Source organism: Oncorhynchus mykiss, chromosome 9 (assembly GCF_057628025.1).
Source record: "Oncorhynchus mykiss isolate SJ-2025 chromosome 9, ASM5762802v1, whole genome shotgun sequence".
Lineage (NCBI taxonomy): Eukaryota > Metazoa > Chordata > Actinopteri > Salmoniformes > Salmonidae > Oncorhynchus > Oncorhynchus mykiss.
In genome coordinates, this window is record NC_143030.1 from 2,204,236 (window position 1) to 2,228,022 (window position 23,787).

The 23,787-nt window shown below is 37.5% G+C and overlaps 1 protein-coding gene across 1 annotated transcript; it reads left to right on the top strand.

The window, feature by feature from the left end:
- Window positions 1-3,565: 3,565 nt before the first annotated feature.
- Window positions 3,566-22,927, top strand: LOC149980698 (uncharacterized). The gene is made up of 7 exons (XM_090185653.1): window positions 3,566-3,653; window positions 4,506-4,748; window positions 5,643-5,864; window positions 5,983-6,039; window positions 22,099-22,179; window positions 22,292-22,406; window positions 22,823-22,927. Exons 1-7 carry the CDS (start codon window positions 3,566-3,568, stop codon window positions 22,824-22,826), a joined length of 810 nt encoding a protein of 269 aa, XP_090041779.1. The 3' UTR covers window positions 22,827-22,927.
- The last annotated feature ends 860 nt before the right edge of the window (window positions 22,928-23,787 follow it).

Here is a 23,787-nt window from a genome sequence, read left to right on the forward strand (position 1 = left end):
GGTTATGTACAGGTAGAGATTGGTGTGCAAAAGAGCAGAAAAATAAAAATAAATAAATAAAAACAGTATGGGGATGAGGTAGGTGAAAATGGGTGAGCTATTTACCAATAGACTATGTACAGCTGCAGCGATCGGTTAGCTGCTCGGATAGCAGATGTTTGAAGTTGGTGAGGGAGATAAAAGTCTCCAACTTCAGCGATTTTTGCAATTCGTTAAAGATAATGCAGAGGATTTTCCCAAGGTTGCTGTTGACGCATATCCCACGGTAGTTATTGGGGTCAAATTTGTCTCCACTTTTGTGGATTGGGGTGATTAGATATTGATTCCAAATATTGGGGAAGATGCCAGAGCTGAGGATTTTAAAGAGTTTAACCCTTGTGTAGTCTTAACATTCTGTAAACTCCCCTTGTCCTAAGGGTAAAAAATGACCGCCTTCAATAAACCCCTAATATAAAGCAGCTTAATTGAATTTTAAACCCCAAATCTATTTTGTATGAAGAAACAACCTGTCATTCATCACAAAGTTTGTGAATATCTGGGTTTTCCCTCTTCACAATGCAGAAAGACTGCATTTAGTCAGTGGACAACACTCGTTTTAATTACAACACACCTGTCATAATAATTGTTTTCTTTACTAAAGTAGAGGTTTATTATTATTGCTAAAGGTATAAACATACATTTTTTAGCAAGAGACTTGCATAGTCTAAGAAAGTAGCAGAAAGCAGTTTTGACCACATTTTATTGAAGGGAAAAAATAACAGTCTTGAACTTTTTTGGCAACATAGTGATATATTCGTATATACTGTACACTGAGGAATTCAACTACAAAATACTAGTCTTCTTCCATTTTTTAAACCATTGCCCCCACCCACAAGGTGTATAAACAGCAACAATAAATTAGAATAAAATAAGATAATAGATACAAAACAAAACTTGAAGAACACAAATCAATCAACTCTAATTAGCACATGTAGGACAGTATGCATGTGTGTGTGCATGGACTGTGCAGATGTATTTCTCACATGTGCAGCACATAGTGTTTGTTTTACAGTCCTTAATTGGGGGTAGAATTGGCATCTCATCCTCTTGCCTTCTCCAGCTGCAGCCTCAGGTGGATCAGGACAAGATTCAGCCCCCTGAACAGCTTTCACAAGCGCTGCAGAGGATGCTGTGCTGGGGAGGCGCTCCCTTCTTTAATGTGTGGGGTTACAAGTGCATTTCCCAGCTGCTCCAGGAACACGCTCCTCTTGTTCCACTTATCAGGCATCCAGGTAGGGTTGATCTTGTTCCATATCACGAAGGCATTGTATGAGGACACATATATGATGTTATGGAAGATGACCAGGGGCCAGCGGGCATCATCCTCCTGCAGCTGTAAGTTCCAATCACCTTGTCCAGGTTGTCCACGCCTCCTTTGTTGTGGTTGTCCAGGATGATGGCTGGCTTCCCGTCCTCACGATCACTGATCTCAGCTGTTTTGTGCAGTGTGGTCAGGAGGACCACATTCTTGTTCCTCTTTGGGAGGTAAGAAACTAGAGTGGTGGTGGGGCAAACTTTGATGAGAAGGCCTCTCCCCCCCCTTGTTGTGAGGAGTGCAGGGGGAGCTCAGGCTTGTTCTTTCTAACTGTGCCATCTGTCACATCAAGCACAACCCGCACTCCCTGGTTCTTCTCCGGGCTGGTCGGCTTCCCTGTATAGACTTTCATCTTAGCTGGAATGTGCGTCACAGGCTAACCATATCTTGATGCCATATTTTCTGGCTTGCTGTTTTCGGAAAGGACAGGAACCTTTTGTGAAAATCACTTACATTACAGATATGAAAATAAAATGTACCTCTGAATGGAACCAGTTGCTCATCCACTGTTTCTTCAGGTCAGGGTTGTGGAGGTACAGCTCCATCCACTGTTACTTCATGCCCAGGGTTGTAGAGGTACATCTCCATCCACTGTTACTTCATGCCCAGGTTTGTAGAGGTACAGCAGACGCTCCATCCACTGTTACTTCATGCCCAGGGTTGTAGAGGTACAGCTCCATCCACTGTTACTTCATGCCCAGGGTTGTAGAGGTACAGCAGACGCTCCATCCACTGTTACTTCATGCCCAGGGTTGTAGAGGTACAGCAGACGCTCCATCCACTGTTACTTCAGGCCAGGGTTGTAGAGGTACGGCAGACGCTCCATCCACTGTTACTTCAGGCCCAGGGTTGTAGAGGTACAGCAGACGCTCCATCCACTGTTACTTCATGCCCAGGGTTGTAGAGGTACAGCTCCATCCATTGTTACTTCAGGCCAGGGTTGTAGAGGTACGGCAGACACTTCATCCACTGTTACTTCAGGCCCAGGGTTGTAGAGGTACGGCAGACGCTCCACCCACTTCTCCCAGACCTCTCTTATGGCCTCCAGTTTGTCTCTCACAGGTCTTGCAGGTTTTGACTCGCGGTTATCAAATCGTAGCGTTCTTGAGAAAGTGTGAAAGACTTTTAGTGGCATCGAGGCACGGAAAATCCCCCTTCCACTCTCTGCATCCCGGAGATGTAGCCTCGCCTCGGGACCTATACACACTCGCTAAGATTAGCAGCCCTATGTAGGCACACAGGTCAATCTCATCCATCCTTTTCCAGTTGTCTCCATATTTACAGAAACCCTCCAAATTTGTAATCTCCAGGATGATTTTTCCGATGGCTGGTGTGATGAACATGTAGAATGTTGAGACGATGTCCTGGGCAACTGCATATCTTGTGTGTGTGTGTGTGTGTGTGTGTGTGTGTGTGTGTGTGTGTGTGTGTGTGTGTGTGTGTGTGTGTGTGTGTGTGTGTGTGTGTGTGTGTGTGTGTGTGTGTGTGTGTGTGTGTGTGTGTGTGTGTGTGTGTGGTGTGTGGTGTGTGTGTCTCTCTCTCTCTCTCTTTGTGGTGTGTAAATGATTTCATAACAGCAAAATGACCCAATATTTGTACCCTGGTGGTTTACAGCTTTCATGGAAATACATTTCCCTTTTTCTAATTTTGGTGTCACTCTAGGAAAAGTAATGACATTTCAATTTCACATTTCAAGTTGACAAAATATATAATTTAGGAGGTTTTCTCTGCTGTTTAAACATAGTTTGTTTGTTTACTGTTTTCCAATTTTCCCAGAAGTGGTTCGATTCTACGCATTCTTCAATTACATTCTCTGACGTGCTGTTTTACAGATGTGTATTTCTACATTGTTTTAGTGATTCACCGTGGTGAAGGCTCAGTTTGTCTGTGTTAGTGTGATAGGTTTCTCAATTTCTTTCTTATGTTTTTGTATTCTTAATCAAAACATTTCTCAATGTTTCTATGTCTCTCTCTCTCTCTCTCTCTCTCTCTCTCTCTCTCTCTCTCTCTCCTTCTCTATGTCAAATCTCTCTTTCAGCCTCTCTGAGTGTCAGTCCTGACAGATCTCAGTTCTTTAAATATGAGTCTGTGTCTCTGAGCTGTGAGGTTCAGGGGAACTCTGCTGGATGGAGACTGAAGAGAAACACAGTCTCTGGGGAGAGTTCAGATTGTGGAAGAAAATGGGGAAAACCACAAGGGTCTTCATGCATCATGTCACTAATACAATCACACAGTGGAGTGTACTGGTGTGAGTCTGTGTCTGGAGATCACAGCAACGCTGTAAACATCACAGTACCTGGTATGTCCACAAACACCATCTACTAACATTATAGTGTTTAGTGGTTCATCTGGTTTCAGATAGATGATGTTATGTTTATATATGATGTTTATATATTATATACAGCTGGAGCTGTGATCCTGGAGAGACCTGTTTATATATGATGTTTATATATTATATACAGCTGGAGCTGTGATCCTGGAGGGACCTGTTTATATATGATGTTCATATATTATATATAGCTGGAGCTGTGATCCTGGAGAGTCCTGTTTATATATTATATACAGATGGAGCTGTGATCCTGGAGAGTCCTGTTTATATATGATGTTTATATATAATATACAGCTGGAGCTGTGATCCTGGAGGGACCTGTTTATATATGATGTTCATATATTATATATAGCTGGAGCTGTGATCCTGGAGAGACCTGTTTATATATGATGTTTATATATTATATACAGCTGGAGCTGTGATCCTGGAGAGACCTGTTTATATATTATATATAGATGGAGCTGTGATCCTGGAGGGACCTGTTTATATATGATGTTCATATATTATATATAGCTGGAGCTGTGATCCTGGAGAGACCTGTTTATATATTATATACAGCTGGTGCTGTGATCCTGGAGAGACCTGTTTATATATGATGTTTATATATTATATACAGCTGGAGCTGTGATCCTGGAGAGACCTGTTTATATATTATATACAGCTGGAGCTGTGATCCTGGAGAGACCTGTTTATATATGATGTTTATATATTATATACAGCTGGTGCTGTGATCCTGGAGAGACCTGTTTACATATTATATACAGCTGGAGCTGTGATCCTGGAGAGACCTGTTTATATATGATGTTTATATATTATATACAGCTGGTGCTGTGATCCTGGAGAGCCCTGCCCTTCCTGTGACTGAGGGAGATTCTGTGACTCTGCGCTGCAGATATCAGGGAACTCCCTCCAACCTCACAGCTGATTTCTACAAAGATGGATCCCTCATCAGGACTGAGACTACAGGAGAGATGACCATCCCTGCAGTATCCAAGTCAGATGAAGGACTCTACAAGTGTACCAACTCTGAAGGAGAATCACCAGAGAGCTGGATGACTGTGACAGGTGAGAATATGATTATACTATAACACCACAGGTACTGTAATATAACACCACAGGTACTGTAATATAACAACATTATACTATAACACCACAGGTACTGTAATATAACAACATTATACACCACAGGTACTGTAATATAACAACATTATACTATAACACCACAGGTACTGTAATATAACAACATTATTCTATAACACCACAGGTACTGTAATATAACAACATTATACTATAACACCACAGGTACTGTAATATAACAACATTATACTATAACACCACAGGTACTGTAATATACCAACAGTATACTATAACACCACAGGCACTGTAATATAACAACATTATACTATAACACCACAGGTACTGTAATATAACAACATTATACTATAACACCACAGGTACTGTAATATAACAACATTACACTATAACACCACAGGTACTGTAATATAACAGCATTATACTATAACACCACAGGTACTGTAATATAACAACATTATACTATAACACCACAGGTACTGTACTATAACAACATTATACTACAACACCACAGGTACTGTAATATACCAACATTATACTATAACACCACAGGTACTGTAATATAACAACCTTGTACTATAACACCACAGGTACTGTAATATAACAACATTATACTATAACACCACAGGCACTGTAATATAACAGCATTACACTATAACACCACAGGTACTGTAATATAACAACATTATACTATAACACCACAGGTACTGTAATATGACATTATACTATAACACCACAGGTACTGTAATATAACAACATTTGAAAAAAGTTGAGGTTTGAATACTTCCCGAAGGCACAATATGTCTAAGATAATATTAAACAGTTTGATTATAACTTTTTACTGTTGTTTTCTCTTGTGTTTTTCAGTATTACAGGGCTCTACCCCATCCTCCTCCCCTCCCTCCTCCTTCCCCCCCTCTCTCCTCCTCCCTCTGTCTGTCTCTGGGTTGGTGGCTGCTCTCTCCATCTCTCTGATCATTCTACTGGTCCTGTTCTGCAAGAGGAACAAAGATGTAGCTGCTGAACCCAGAGATGTTACGTATCGTGACGTTAGAATCATACAGGACCCAGAACCCAGGAGAAGGAGAGGTACACACACACACACACACACACACACACACACACACACACACACACACACACACACACACACACACACACACACACACAGTACAATGTCATTAACCCATTGTCCCTTGTCTTCCAGAGAAGTCTCCAGGAGCTGATCCAGTCAACTCTGCAGTGAAGACCTCCAACACCACAGGTACTGTAGTACTGTATAACACTATAACACAACAAATACTGTAGTACTGTATAACACTATAACACCACAGGTACTGTAGTACTGTATAACACTATAACACCACAGGTACTGTAGTACTGTATAACACTATAACACCACAGGTACAGTAATACTGTATAACACTATAACACCACAGGTACTGCAGTACTGTATAACACCACAGGTACTGTAATACTGTATAACACTATAACACCACAGGTACTGTAGTACTGTATAACACTATAACACCACAGGTACTGTAGTACTGTATAACACTATAACACCACAGGTACTGTAGTACTGTATAACACTATAACACCACAGGTACTGTAATACTGTATAACACTATAACACCACAGGTACTGTAATACTGTATAACACTATACCACCACAGGTACTATAATACTGTATAACAATATAACACCACAAGTACTGTAATACGATATAACACTATACCACCATAGGGACTGTAATACTGTATAACACCACAGGTACTATAATACTGTATAACACTATAACACCACAGGTACTGTAATACTATATAACACTATAACACCACAGGTACTTTAATACTGTATAAAACTATAACACCACATGTACTGTAATACTGTATAACACTATAACACCTCAGGTACTCTAGAACTGTATAACACTAACACCACAGTTACTGTAATACTGTATAACACCACAGGTACTATAATACTGTATACCACTAACACCACAGGTACTGTAATACTGTATAACACTAACAACCACAGGTACTGTAATACTGTATAACACCACAGGTACTGTAATACTGTATAACACTATAACATCACGGGTACTATAATACTGTATAACACTATAACACCACAGGTACTCTAATACTGTATAACACCACAGGTACTGTAATACTGTATAACACTATAACACCTCAGGTACTGTAATAATGTATAACACTATAACACCACAGGTACTGTAATACTATATAACAATATAACACAACAGGTACTGTAATAAAGTATAACACCACTGGTACTGTAATACTGTATAACACCACAGGTACTGTAATACTCTATTACACTAGAACACCACAGGTACTGTAATACTCTATTACACTATAACACCACAGTCTACTGTAATACTGTATAACACTATAACACCTCAGGTACTGTAATAATGTATAACACTATACCACCACAGGCACTGTAATAATGTATAACACTATAACACCACAGGTACTGTAATACTGTATAACACCACTGGTACTGTAATACTGTATAACACCACAGGTACTATAATACTGTATAACACTAACACCAAAGGTACTCTAATACTGTATAACACCACATGTACTGTAATGCTGTATAAAACTTTAACACCACAGGTACTGTAATACTGTATAACACCACAGGTACTGTAATACTATATAACACCACAGGTACTGTAATACTGTATAACACTATAACACCACAGGTACTGTAATACTGTATAACACCACAGGTACTGTAATACTGTATAACACTATAACACCTCAGGTACTGTACTAATGTATAACACTATACCACCACAGGCACTGTAATAATGTATAACACTATAACACCACAGGTACTGTAATACTGTATAACACCACTGGTACTGTAATACTGTATAACACCACAGGTACTATAATACTGTATAACACTAACACCAAAGGTACTCTAATACTGTATAACACCACATGTACTGTAATGCTGTATAAAACTTTAACACCACAGGTACTGTAATACTGTATAACACCACAGGTACTGTAATACTATATAACACCACAGGTACTGTAATACTGTATAACACTATAACACCACAAGTACTGTAATACTGTATAACACCACTGGTACTGTAATACTGTATAACACCACTGGTACTGTAGTACTGTATAACACCACAGGTACTCTAATACTGTATAACACAACATGTACTGTAATACTGTATAAAACTATAACACCACAGGTACTGTAATACTGTATAACACTATAACACCTCAGGTACTGTAGAACTGTATAACACTAACACCACAGTTACTGTATAACACTAACACCACAGGTACTCTAATACTGTGTAACACTATAACACCACAGGTACTGTAATACAGTATAACACTATAACACCACAGGTACTGTAATACTGTATAAAACTATAACACCACATGTACTGTAATATTGTATAACACTATAACACCTCAGGTACTGTAGAACTGTATAACACTAACACCACAGTTACTGTATAACACTATAACACCACAGGTACGGTAATACTGTGTAACACTATAACACCACAGGTACTGTACTACAGTATAACACTATAAAACCACAGGTACTGTAATACTGTATAACACCACAGGTACTATAATACTGTATAACACTAACACCACAGGTACTCTAATACTGTGTAACACTATAACACCACAGGTACTGTAATACTGTATAACACTATAACACCTCAGGTACTGTAATACTGTATAACACTATAACACCACAGGTACTGTAATACTTTATAACACTATAACACCACAGGTAATCTAATACTGTATAACACCACAGGTACTGTAATACTGTATAACACTATAACATCACGGGTACTATAATACTGTATAACACTATAACACCACAGGTACTCTAATACTGTATAACACCACAGGTACTGTAATACTATATAACACCACAGGTACTGTAATACTGTATAACACTATAACACCACAGGTACTGTAATACTGTATAACACCACAGGTACTGTAATACTGTATAACACTATAACACCTCAGGTACTGTACTAATGTATAACACTATACCACCACAGGCACTGTAATAATGTATAACACTATAACACCACAGGTACTGTAATACTGTATAACACCACTGGTACTGTAATACTGTATAACACCACAGGTACTATAATACTGTATAACACTAACACCAAAGGTACTCTAATACTGTATAACACCACATGTACTGTAATGCTGTATAAAACTTTAACACCACAGGTACTGTAATACTGTATAACACCACAGGTACTGTAATACTATATAACACCACAGGTACTGTAATACTGTATAACACTATAACACCACAAGTACTGTAATACTGTATAACACCACTGGTACTGTAATACTGTATAACACCACTGGTACTGTAGTACTGTATAACACCACAGGTACTCTAATACTGTATAACACAACATGTACTGTAATACTGTATAAAACTATAACACCACAGGTACTGTAATACTGTATAACACTATAACACCTCAGGTACTGTAGAACTGTATAACACTAACACCACAGTTACTGTATAACACTAACACCACAGGTACTCTAATACTGTGTAACACTATAACACCACAGGTACTGTAATACAGTATAACACTATAACACCACAGGTACTGTAATACTGTATAAAACTATAACACCACATGTACTGTAATATTGTATAACACTATAACACCTCAGGTACTGTAGAACTGTATAACACTAACACCACAGTTACTGTATAACACTATAACACCACAGGTACGGTAATACTGTGTAACACTATAACACCACAGGTACTGTACTACAGTATAACACTATAAAACCACAGGTACTGTAATACTGTATAACACCACAGGTACTATAATACTGTATAACACTAACACCACAGGTACTCTAATACTGTGTAACACTATAACACCACAGGTACTGTAATACTGTATAACACTATAACACCTCAGGTACTGTAATACTGTATAACACTATAACACCACAGGTACTGTAATACTTTATAACACTATAACACCACAGGTAATCTAATACTGTATAACACCACAGGTACTGTAATACTGTATAACACTATAACATCACGGGTACTATAATACTGTATAACACTATAACACCACAGGTACTCTAATACTGTATAACACCACAGGTACTGTAATACTGTATAACACTATAACACCACAGGTACTGTAATACTATATAACACTATAACACCACAGGTACTGTAATAATGTATAACACCACTGGTACTGTAATACTGTATAACACCACAGGTACTATAATACTGTATAACACTAACACCACAGGTACTGTAATACTCTATTACACTAGAACACCACAGGTACTGTAATACTCTATTACACTATAACACCACAGGTACTGTAATACTGTATAACACTATAACACCACAGGTACTGTAATACTGTATAACACCACTGGTACTGTAATACTGTGTAACACCATAGGTACTATAATACTGTATAACACTAACACCACAGGTACTGTAATACTCTATTACACTATAACACCACAGGTACTGCAATACTCTATTACACTATTACACCAAAGGTACTGTAATACTGTATAACACTATAACACCACAGGTACTGTAATAATGTATAACACTATAACACCACAGGGACTGTAATACTGTATAACACTATAACACCACAGGTACTCTAATACTGTATAACACCACAGGTACTGTAATACTGTATAACACTATAACACCACGGGTACTATAATACTGTATAACACCTCAGATACTGTAATAATGTATAACACTATACCACCACAGGTACTGTAATACTATATAACACTATAACATCACAGGTACTCTAATACTGTATAACACTATAACACCTCAGATACTGTAATAATGTATAACACTATACCACCACAGGTACTGTAATACTATATAACACTATAACACCACAGGTACTGTAATACTGTATAACACCACTGGTACTTTAATACTGTATAACACCACAGGTACTATAAAACTGTATAACACTAACACCACAGGTACTGTAATACTCTATTACACTATAACACCAAAGGTACTGCAATACTCTATTACACTAAAACACCACAAGTACTGTAATACTGTATAACACTATAACACCACAGGTACTGTAATAATGTATAACACTATAACACCACAGGTACTGTAATACTGTATAACACCACTGGTACTGTAATACTGTATAACACCAAAGGTACTATAATACTGTATAACACCACAGGTTCTGTAATACTGTATTACACTATAACACCACAGGTACTGTAGTACTGTATAACACTATAACACCACAGGTACTGTAGTACTGTATAACACTATAACACCACAGGTACTGTAATACTGTATAACACTATAACACCACATGTACTGTAATTCTGTATAACACCTCAGGTACTGTAATACTGTATAACACTATAACACCACAGGTACTGTAATACTGTATAACACTATAACACCACAGGTACTGTAATACTGTATAACACTATAACACCACAGGTACTGTAATATGGTATAACACCACGGGTACTGTAATACTGTATAACATTATGACACCTCAGGTAATGTAATACTGTATAACACTATAACACCACAGGTACTGTAGAACTGTATAACACTAACACCACAGTTACTGTTATACTGTATACCACTAACACCACAGGTACTGTAATACTGTATAACACTGTAACACCACAGGTACTGTAATACTGTATAACACCACAGGTGCTGTAATACTGTATAACACTATAACACCACAGGTACTCTAATATTGTATAACACCACAGGTACTGTAATACTGTATAACACTATAACACCTCAGGTACTGTAATACTGTATAACAATATAACACCACAGGTACTGTAATACTGTATAACACCACGGATACTATAATACTGTATAATACAATAAAACCAAAGGTACTTTAATACTGTATAACACCACATGTACTGTAATACTCTTTAAAACCATACCACCACAGGTACTGTAATACTGTATAACACTATAACACCACGGGTACTATAATACTGTATAACACTATACCACCACAGGTACTGTAATGCTGTATGCACCACAGGTACTGTAATACTGTATAACAGTATAACACCACAGGTACTGTAATACTGTATCACACTAACACCACAGGTACTGTAACACTGTATAACAATATAACACCACAGGCACTGTAGTACTGTATAACACTATAACACCACAGGTACTGTAGTACTGTATAACACTATAACACCACAGGTACTGTAATACTGTATAACACCACAGGTACTGTAATACTGTATTACACTATAACACCACAGGTACTGTAGTACTGTATAACACTATAACACCACATGTACTGTAATACTGTATAACACTATAACACCACAGGTACTGTAATTCTGTATAACACCACGGGTACTATAATACTGTATAACACTATAACACCACGGGTACTATAATACTGTATAACACTATAACACCACAGGTACTGTAATACTGTATAACACTATACCACCACAGGTACTGTAATACTGTATACACCACAGGTACTGTAATACTGTATAACAGTATAACACCACAGGTACTCTAACACTGTATAACACTATAACATCACAGGTAGTGTAATACTGTATACACCACAGGTACTGTACTACTGTATAACAGTATAACACCACAGGTACTGCAATGCTGTATAACAATATAACACCTCAGGTACTGTAATACTGTATGACACTATAACACCACAGGTACTGTAATACTGTATAACAATATAACACCACAGGTACTGTAGTACTGTATAACACTATAACACCACAGGTACTGTAATACTGTATAACACCACAGGTACTGTAATACTGTATAACACTATAACACCACAAGTACTGTAATACTGTATAACACCACAGGTACTGTAATACTCTATTACACTATACCACCACAGGTACTGTAATACTGAATAACACTAACCCCTCAGGTACTGTAATACTGTATAACACCACAGGTACTGTAATACTGTATAACACTAACACCACTGGTACTGTAATACTCTATTACACTATAACACCACAGGTACTGTAATACTCTATTACACTATAACACCACAGGTACTGTAATACTGTATAACACTATAACACCTCAGATACTGTAATAATGTATAACACTATACCACCACAGGTACTGTAATACTATAAAACACTATAACACCACAGGTACTGTAATACTATATAACACTATAACACCACAGGTACTGTAATAATGTATAACACTATAACACCACAGGTACTGTAATACTGTATAACACCACTGGTACTGTAATACTGTATAACACCAAAGGTACTATAATACTGTATAACACCACAGGTACTGTAATACTGTATTACACTATAACATCACAGGTATTGTAGTACTGTATAACACTATACCACCACAGGTACTGTAATACTGTATAACACCACATGTACTGTAATAATGTATTACACTATAACACCACAGGTACTGTAGTACTGTATAACACTATAACACCACAGGTACTGTAGTACTGTATAATACTATAACACCACAGGTACTGTAGTACTGTATAACACTATAACACCACAGGTACTGTAATATTGCATAACACTATAACACCACATGTACTGTAATACTGTGTAACACCTCAGGTACTGTAATACTGTATAACACTATAACACCACAGGTACTGTAATACTGTATAACACTATAACACCACAGGTACTGTAATACTGTATAACACTATAACACCACAGGTACTGTAATATGGTATAACACCACGGGTACTGTAATAGTGTATAACATTATGACACCTCAGGTAATGTAATACTGTATAACACTATAACTCAACAGGTACTGTAGAACTGTATAACACTAACACCACAGTCACTGTTATACTGTATACCACTAACACCACAGGTACTGTTATACTGTATAACACTATAACACCACGGGTACTATAATACTGTATAACACTATAACACCACAGGTACTATAATACTGTAATACTGTATAACACTATACCACCACAGGTACTGTAATACTGTATACACCACAGGTACTGTAATACTGTATAACAGTATAACACCACAGGTACTGTAACACTGTATAACACTATAACATCACAGGTAGTGTAATACTGTATACACCACAGGTACTGTAATACTGTATAACAGTATAACACCACAGGTACTGCAATGCTGTATAACACTATAACACCACAAGTACTGTAATACTGTATAACACTATAACACCACAAGTACTGTAATACTGTCTAACACTATAACACCGCAGGTACTGTAATACTGTATAACAATATAACACCTTAGGTACTGTAATACTGTATGACACTATTACACCACAGGTATTGTAATACTGTATAACAATATAACACCACAGGTTCTGTAGTACTGTATAACACTATAACACCACAGGTACTGTAATACTGTATAACACCACAGGTACTGTAATACTGTATAACACTATAACACCACGGGTACTGTAATACTGTATAACACCACAGGTACTGTAATACTCTATTACACTATACCACCACAGGTACTGTAATACTGAATAACACTAACCCCACAGGTACTGTAATACTGTATAACACTACAGGTACTGTAATACTGTATAACACTAACATCACAGGTACTGTAATACTCTATTACACTATAACAACACAGGTACTGTAATACTGTATAACACCACAGGTACTGTAAGACTGTATAACACTATAATACCACAGGTACTGTAATACTGTATAACACTATAAAACCACAGGTACTGTAATACTGTCTAACACTATAACACCACAGGTACTGTTATACTCTATTACACTATACCACCACAGGTATTGTATTACTGTATGACACTATAACACCACAGGTACTGTAGAACTGTATAACACCACAGGTACTGTAATACTCTATTACACTATACAACCACAGGTACTGTAATACTGTATGACACTATAACACCATAGATACTGTAATACTGTTTAACACTATAACACCACAGGTACTGTACTACTGTTTAACACTATAACACCACAGGTACTGTAATACTGTATAACACTATGACACCTCAGGTACTGTAATACTGTATAACACCACATGTACTGTAATACTCTTTAAAACCATACCACCACAGGTACTGTAATACTGTATAACACTATAACACCACAGGTACTGTAATACTGTATAACACCACAGGTACTGTAATACTGTATAACACTATAACACCACAAGTACTGTAATACTGTATAACACCACAGGTACTGTAACACTGTATAACAATATAAAACCACAGGTACTGTAGTACTGTATAACACTATAACATCACAGGTACTGTAGTACTATATTACACTATAACACCAAAGGTACTGCAATACTGTATAACACCACAGGTACTGTAATACTGTTTCACACTATAACACCACAGGTACTGTAGTACTGTATAACACTATGACACCACAGGTACTGTAGTACTGTATAATACCATAACACCACAGGTACTTTAGTACTGTATAACACTATAACACCACAGGTACTGTAGTACTGTATAACACTATAACACCACATGTACTGTAATACTTTATAACACCTCAGGTACTGTAATACTGTATAACACTATAACACCACAGGTACTGTAATACTGTATAACACTATAACACCACAGGTACTGTAATAGTGTATAGCACTATAACACCACAGGTACTGTAATACTGTATAACACCACAGGTAGTGTAATACTGTATAACATTATAACACCACGGGTACTATAATACTGTATAACACTATAACACCACAGGCACTGTAATACTGTATACCATCACGGGTACTATAATACTGTATAACACTATAACACCACGGGTACTATAATACTGTATAACACTATAACACCACAGGTACTGTAATACTGTATACACCACAAGTACTGTAATACTGTATAACAGTATAACACCACAGGTACTGTAACACTGTATAACACTATAACACCACAAGTACTGTAATACTGTATAACACTATAACACCACAAGTACTGTAATACTATATAACACTATAACACCACAAGTACTGTAATACTGTATAACACTATAACACCACAAGTACTGTAATACTGTCTAACACTATAACACCGCAGGTACTGTAATACTGTATAACAGTATAACACCACAGGTACTGTAACACTGTATAACACTATAACACCACAAGTACTGTAATACTGTATAACACTATAACACCACAAGTACTGTAATACTATATAACACTATAACACCACAAGTACTGTAATACTGTATAACACTATAACACCACAAGTACTGTAATACTGTCTAACACTATAACACCGCAGGTACTGTAATACTGTATAACAGTATAACACCACAGGTACTGTAACACTGTATAACACTATAACACCACAAGTACTGTAATACTGTCTAACACTATAACACCGCAGGTACTGTAATACTGTATAACAGTATAACACCACAGGTACTGTAACACTGTATAACACTATAACACCACAAGTACTGTAATACTGTATAACACTATAACACCACAGGTACTGTACTACTGTTTAACACTATAACACCACAGGTACTGTAATACTGTATAACACTATGACACATCAGGTACTGTAATACTGTATAACACCACATGTACTGTAATACTCTTTAAAACCATACCACCACAGGTACTGTAATACTGTATAACACTATAACACCACGGGTACTATAATACTGTATAGCACTATACCACCACAGGTACTGTAATGCTGTATAACACCTCAGGTACTGTAATACTGTATAACACTATAACACCACAGGTACTGTAATACTGTATAACACTATAACACCACAGGTACTGTAATAGTGTATAGCACTATAACACCACAGGTACTGTAATACTGTATAACACCACATGTAGTGTAATACTGTATAACATTATAACACCACGGGTACTATAATACTGTATAACACTATAACACCACAGGCACTGTAATACTGTATACCATCACGGGCACTATAATACTGTATAACACTATAACACCACGGGTACTATAATACTGTATAACACTATAACACCACAGGTACTGTAATACTGTATACACCACAGGTACTGTAATACTGTATAACAGTATAACACCACAGGTACTGTAACACTGTATAACACTATAACACCACAAGTACTGTAATACTGTATAACACTATAACACCACAAGTACTGTAATACTGTATAACACTATAACACCACAAGTACTGTAATACTGTCTAACACTATAACACCGCAGGTACTGTAATACTGTATAACAGTATAACACCACAGGTACTGTAACACTGTATAACACTATAACACCACAAGTACTGTAATACTATATAACACTATAACACCACAAGTACTGTAATACTGTATAACACTATAACACCACAAGTACTGTAATACTGTTTAACACTATAACACCGCAGGTACTGTAATACTGTATAACAGTATAACACCACAGGTGCTGTAACACTGTATAAGACTATAACACCACAAGTACTGTAATACTGTATGACACTATAACACCTCAGGTACTGTAATACTGTATGACACTATAACACCACAGGTACTGTAATACTGTATAACACCACAGGCACTGTAATACTGTATAACACTATAACACCACAGGTACTGTAATACTGTATAACACTATAACACCACATTTACTGTAGAACTGTATAACAATATAACACCACAAGTACTGTAATACTATATAACACTATACCACCATAGGTACTGTAATACTGTATAACACCACAGGTACTGTAATACTCTATAACACTATAAGACCATAGATACTGTAATACTGTATAACACTATAACACCACAGGTACTGTAATACTGTCTAACACCACAGGTACTGTTATACTCAATTACACTATACCACCACAGGTACTGTAATACTGTATGACACCACAGGTACTGTAAGACTGTATAACACTATAATACCACAGGTACTGTAATACTGTATAACACTATAACACCACAGGTACTGTATAACACTATAACACCACAGGTGCTGTAGAACTGTATAACACTATAATTCCACAGGTACTGCAATACTGTATAACAATATAACACCACAAGTACTGTAATACTATATAACACTATTCCACCATAGGTACTGTAATACTGTATAACACCACAGGTAATGTAATACTCTATTACACTATAAAACCACAGGTACTGTAATACTGTATAACACTATAACACCACAGGTACTGTAATACTGTATAACAATATAACACCACAGGTACTGTAATACTGTATAACACTATAACACCACAGGAACTGTAATACTGTGTAACACTATAACACCACAGGAACTGTAGTACTGTATACCACCACAGGTACTGTAATACTGTATAACACTATACAACCACAGGTACTGTAATACTGTATAACACTAACACCACAGACACTGTAATACTGTATGACACTATAACACCACAGGTGCTGTAGAACTATATAACACTATAACACCACAGGTACTGTAATAATGTATAACACTATAACACCACAGGTACTGTAATACTGTTTAACACTATAACACCACAGGTACTGTAATACTGTATAACACTATAACACCACAGGTACTGTAATACTGTATAACACCACAGGCACTGTAATACTGTATAACACTATAACACCACAGGTACTGTAATACTGTATAACACTATAACACCACAGGTACTGTAATACTGTATAACACCACAGGCACTGTAATACTGTATAACACTATAACACCACAGGTACTGTAATACTGTATAACACTATAACACCACATTTACTGTAGAACTGTATAACAATATAGCACCACAAGTACTGTAATACTATATAACACTATACCACCATAGATACTGTAATACTGTATAACACCACAGGTACTGTAATACTCTATAACACTATAAGACCATAGATACTGTAATACTGTATAACACTATAACACCACAGGTACTGTAATACTGTCTAACACCACAGGTACTGTTTTACTCAATTACACTATACCACCACAGGTACTGTAATACTGTATGACACCACAGGTACTGTAAGACTGTATAACACTATAATACCACAGGTACTGTAATACTGTATAACACTATAACACCACAGGTACTGTATAACACTATAACACCACAGGTGCTGTAGAACTGTATAACACTATAATTCCACAGGTACTGCAATACTGTATAACAATATAACACCACAAGTACTGTAATACTATATAACACTATTCCACCATAGGTACTGTAATACTGTATAACACCACAGGTAATGTAATACTCTATTACACTATAAAACCACAGGTACTGTAATACTGTATAACACTATAACACCACAGGTACTGTAATACTGTATAACACTATAACACCACAGGTACTGTAATACTGTATAACAATATAACACCACAGGTACTGTAATACTGTATAACACTATAACACCACAGGAACTGTAATACTGTGTAACACTAACACCACAGACACTGTAATACTGTATGACACTATAACACCACAGGTACTGTAATACTGTATAACACTAACACCACAGACACTGTAATACTGTATGACACTATAACACCACAGGTGCTGTAGAACTGTATAACACTATAACACCACAGGTACTGTAATAATGTATAACACTATAACACCACAGGTACTGTAATACTGTTTAACACTATAACACCACAGGTACTGTAATACTGTATAACACTAACACCACAGACACTGTAATACTGTATGACACTATAACACCACAGGTGCTGTAGAACTGTATAACACTATAACACCACAGGTACTGTAATAATGTATAACACTATAACACCACAGGTACTGTAATACTGTTTAACACTATAACACCACAGGTACTGTAATACTGTATAACACTAACACCACAGACACTGTAATACTGTATGACACTATAACACCACAGGTGCTGTAGAACTGTATAACACTATAACACCACAGGTGCTGTAGAACTGTATAACACTATAACACCACAGTTACTGTAATACTGTCTAACACTATAACACCACGGGTATTGCAATACTGTATAACACTATAACACCACAGGTACTGTAGAGCTGTATAACACTATAACACCACAGGTACTGGAATACTGTATAACACTATAACACCACAGGTACTATAATACTGTATAACACTAACACCACAGGTACTGTAATACTGTATAACACTATAACACACCAGGTACTGTAATACCGTATAACACCACAGGTACTGTAATACTGTATAACACTATAACACCACAGGTACTGTAGTACTGTATGACTCTATAACACCACAGGTACTATAATACTGTATAAAACCACAGGTACTGTAGAGCTGTATAACACTATACCAGCACAGGTACTGTAATACTGTATAACACTATACCACCACATGTACTGTAATACTGTATAACACTATAACACCACAGGTACTGTAGAGCTGTATAACACTATAATATCACAGGTACTGTAATACTGTATAACACTATAACACCACAGGGACTGTAGAGCTGTATAACACTATAATATCACAGGTACTATAATACTGTATAACACATCAGGTACTATAATGGTCCAGTGACTATCCTCTCTCAGCTGATCCAGTCTGTGTTAATGTGACTATCCTCTCTCAGCTGGTCCATTCTGTGTTAATGTGACTATCCTCTCTCAGCTGGTCCAGTCTGTGTTAATATCCTCTCTCAGCTGGTCCAGTCTATGTTAATATCCTCTCTCAGCTGGTCCAGTCTGTGTTAATGTGACTATCCTCTCTCAGCTGGTCCAGTCTGTGTTAAAACCTGTTTGGAATCGGTGGGACGCTAGCGAATCTTGCTAATCCAACTGTCAGATTTCAAAAAGGCTGCGATCGTCTGAGGACAGCGCCTTACACCAAATTACTTTTTCAACCAGGCGTCACAAAATCACAAATTGTGATAAAATCAATCAATTACCTTTGAAGATCTTCATCTGTTTGCAATCCCAAGGGTCCAAGCTACACAATGATTGGTCGTTTTGTTCGATAAAGTCCTTCTTTATATCCAAAAATGTCAATTTAATTGTCACGCTTGATTCAGTAATCCACTCCGTCAGCATGCATACAAACAAATCCAAAGGTTTACCAGTAAAGTTCGTCATAACAAGTCAAACGATGTTTCTAAATAATCCTAATATCTAAATAAAAGACAACATTTCAACTGGAGAATAGTACGTTAAATAGAAAAGGAAAAGACGTGCACAAAAACAATAACAACGTGCTTCCTTTGGAATTTCCTTTAAACTTTTTCATTTTTCACAAAACAAGCCTGAAACCTTGTATAAAGACTGTTGACATCTAGTGGAAGCCACAGGTACTGCAATATGGGTCCTAATTACTTCAACGAGCAATAGACTTCAATGGAAAGTGGCTGTGTCCTTCCCCCAAAAAAATCCCTGATGGATTTTCCTCTGCTTTTTGCCTGACAAATCAGTTCTGTTATACTCACATACATTATTTTAACCGTTTTTGAAACTTCAGAGTGTTCTCAATTCTCTATCCAAATCTACAAATGATATGCATACCTTCTGGGCCTGAGTAACAGGCAGTTTACATTGGGCACGTCAGTCATCTGAAATTCCGAACACTTTCCAGTCGAAGAAGTTAATATGACTATCTCAGGTGGGGCTGGTCCAGTCTGTGTTAATGTCCTCTCTCTTGTGTTTAGTTCCAGGTGGATCTGGTCCAGTCTGTGTTAATATCCTCTCTCTCCTGTGTTTAGTTCCAGTTTGATCTGGTCCAGTCTGTGTTAATATCATCTCTCTCTCCTGTGTTTAGTTCCAGGTGGATCTGGTCCAGTCTGTGTTAATATCATCTCTCTCTTCTGTGTTTAGTTCCAGGTGGATCTTGTCCAGTCTGTGTTAATATCCTCTCTCTCTCCTGTGTTTAGTTCCAGGTGGATCTGGTCCAGTCTGTGTTAATATCCCCTCTCTCTCTTCTGTGTTTAGTTCCAGGTGGATCTGGTCCAGTCTGTGTTAATATCCTCTCTCACTCCAGTGTTTAGTTCCAGGTGGATCTGGTCCTGTCTGTGTTAATATCCTCTCTCACTCCTGTGTTTAGTTCCAGGTGGATCTGGTCCTGTCTGTGTTAATATCCTCTCTCTCTCTCCTGTGTTTAGTTCCAGGTGGATCTGGTCCAGTCTGTGTTAATATCCTATCTCTCTCCTGTGTTTAGTTCCAGGTGGATCTGGTCCAGGTGATGTGACCTATGCTGACATCAACCACACTGATAAGAGAAAACACAACAGGAGGAGAGGTAGGAAGAAGGGAGAGACCAACAATACTCCCCTCATCTTTCTGGAGTAACTAATATGTTTTTAGTGTTTTAACATGTCACTAGTTGTAAACTGTTGACGTGTTTCTTTCAGAGAAAGTCGTTCCAGACCCTGTCTACTCAGCAGTGAAGACAGACAGAGATACAGGTCAGAAGGTCGTTCCAGACCCTGTCTACTCAGCAGTGAAGACAGACAGACAGAGATACAGGTCAGAAAGTAGTTCCAGACCCTGTCTACTCAGCAGTGAAGACAGACAGACAGACAGACAGACAGGTCAAGCTCAATAATGATGAAAAGTAGAGATCGTGGCAGCCATTTTGTGCCAGAGTGCTCATCACCACCCATCGGTTTCTGTGCAAAGTGTGGAGAATCCCTGTACCATCAAAGCCACTGTGAAATATATTTTCTATTACCAAAAATATTGTTGTTTCAGCTGTTTCGAAAAGATGCAAAAACAAAACATAACGGAACGTATAACACATAGAACAGATCCACTGCTACTTAGACATGCTTTAACGTATAATTACAGATCTATAACACACATTTCTATGTGAATTTTGTCAGGTCGCCCCTAAAATATCATATTGCTGCCAGCTTAACAAATTAAATCTATGCGTCCTATAGGTAGAGCTGTATCTGGATCCGGGGTAATGTACGGAGAGGTAGGTCCAGATTATTATAATAATTTTTATTTTTTTCACCTTTATTTAACCAGGTAGGCTAGTTGAGAACACCTTTATTTAACCAGGTAGGCTAGTTGAGAACACCTTTATTTAACTAGGTGGGCTAGTTGAGAACACCTTTATTTAACCAGGTAGGCTAGTTGAGAACACCTTTATTTAACCAGGTAGGCTAGTTGAGAACAAGTTCTCATTTGCAACTGCGACCTGGCCAAGATAAAGCATAGTAGTGTGAACAGACAACAGAGTTACACATGGAGTAAGTAAACAATTAATAAGTCAATAACACAGTAGAAAAAAAAGAGTCTATATACAGTGTGTGCAAAAGGCATGAGGAGGTAGGCGAATAATTATAATTTTGCAGATTAACACTGGAGTGATAAATGATCAGATGGTCATGTACAGGTAGAGATACTGGTGTGCAAAAGAGCAGAAAAGTAAATAAATATAAACAGTATGGGGATGAGGTAGGTAAAATTGGGTGGGCTATTTACCGATAGACTATGTACAGCTGCAGCGATCGGTTAGCTGCTCAGATAGCAGATGTTTGAAGTTGGTGAGGAAGGTAAAAGTCTCCAACTTCAGCGATTTTTGCAATTCGTTCCAGTCACAGGCAGCAGAGAACTGGAACGAAAGGCTGCCAAATGAGGTGTTGGCTTTAGGGATGATCAGTGAGATACACCTGCTGGAGCGCGTGCTACGGATGGGTGTTGCCATCGTGACCAGTGAACTGAGATAAGGCGGAGCTTTAACTAGCATGGACTTGTAGATGACCTGGAGCCAGTGGGTCTGGCGACGAATATGTAGCGAGGGCCAGCCGACTGGAGCATACAGGTCGCAGTGGTGGGTGGTATAAGGTGCTTTAGTGACAAAACGGATGGCACTGTGATAAACTGCATCCAGATTGCT

What these genes read in the sequence shown, in the direction of transcription:
- LOC149980698 (XM_090185653.1), top strand. Translation starts at nt 3,566, where the DNA reads ATGTCACTAATACAATCACACAGTGGAGTGTACTGGTGTGAGTCTGTG. An exon ending in GAGCTGGATGACTGTGACAG is followed by an intron (nt 4,749 to 5,642) that starts GTGAGAATATGA and finishes TGTGTTTTTCAG; the next exon opens with TATTACAGGGCTCTACCCCA. An exon ending in GAAGACCTCCAACACCACAG is followed by an intron (nt 6,040 to 22,098) that starts GTACTGTAGTAC and finishes TCCTGTGTTTAG; the next exon opens with TTCCAGGTGGATCTGGTCCA.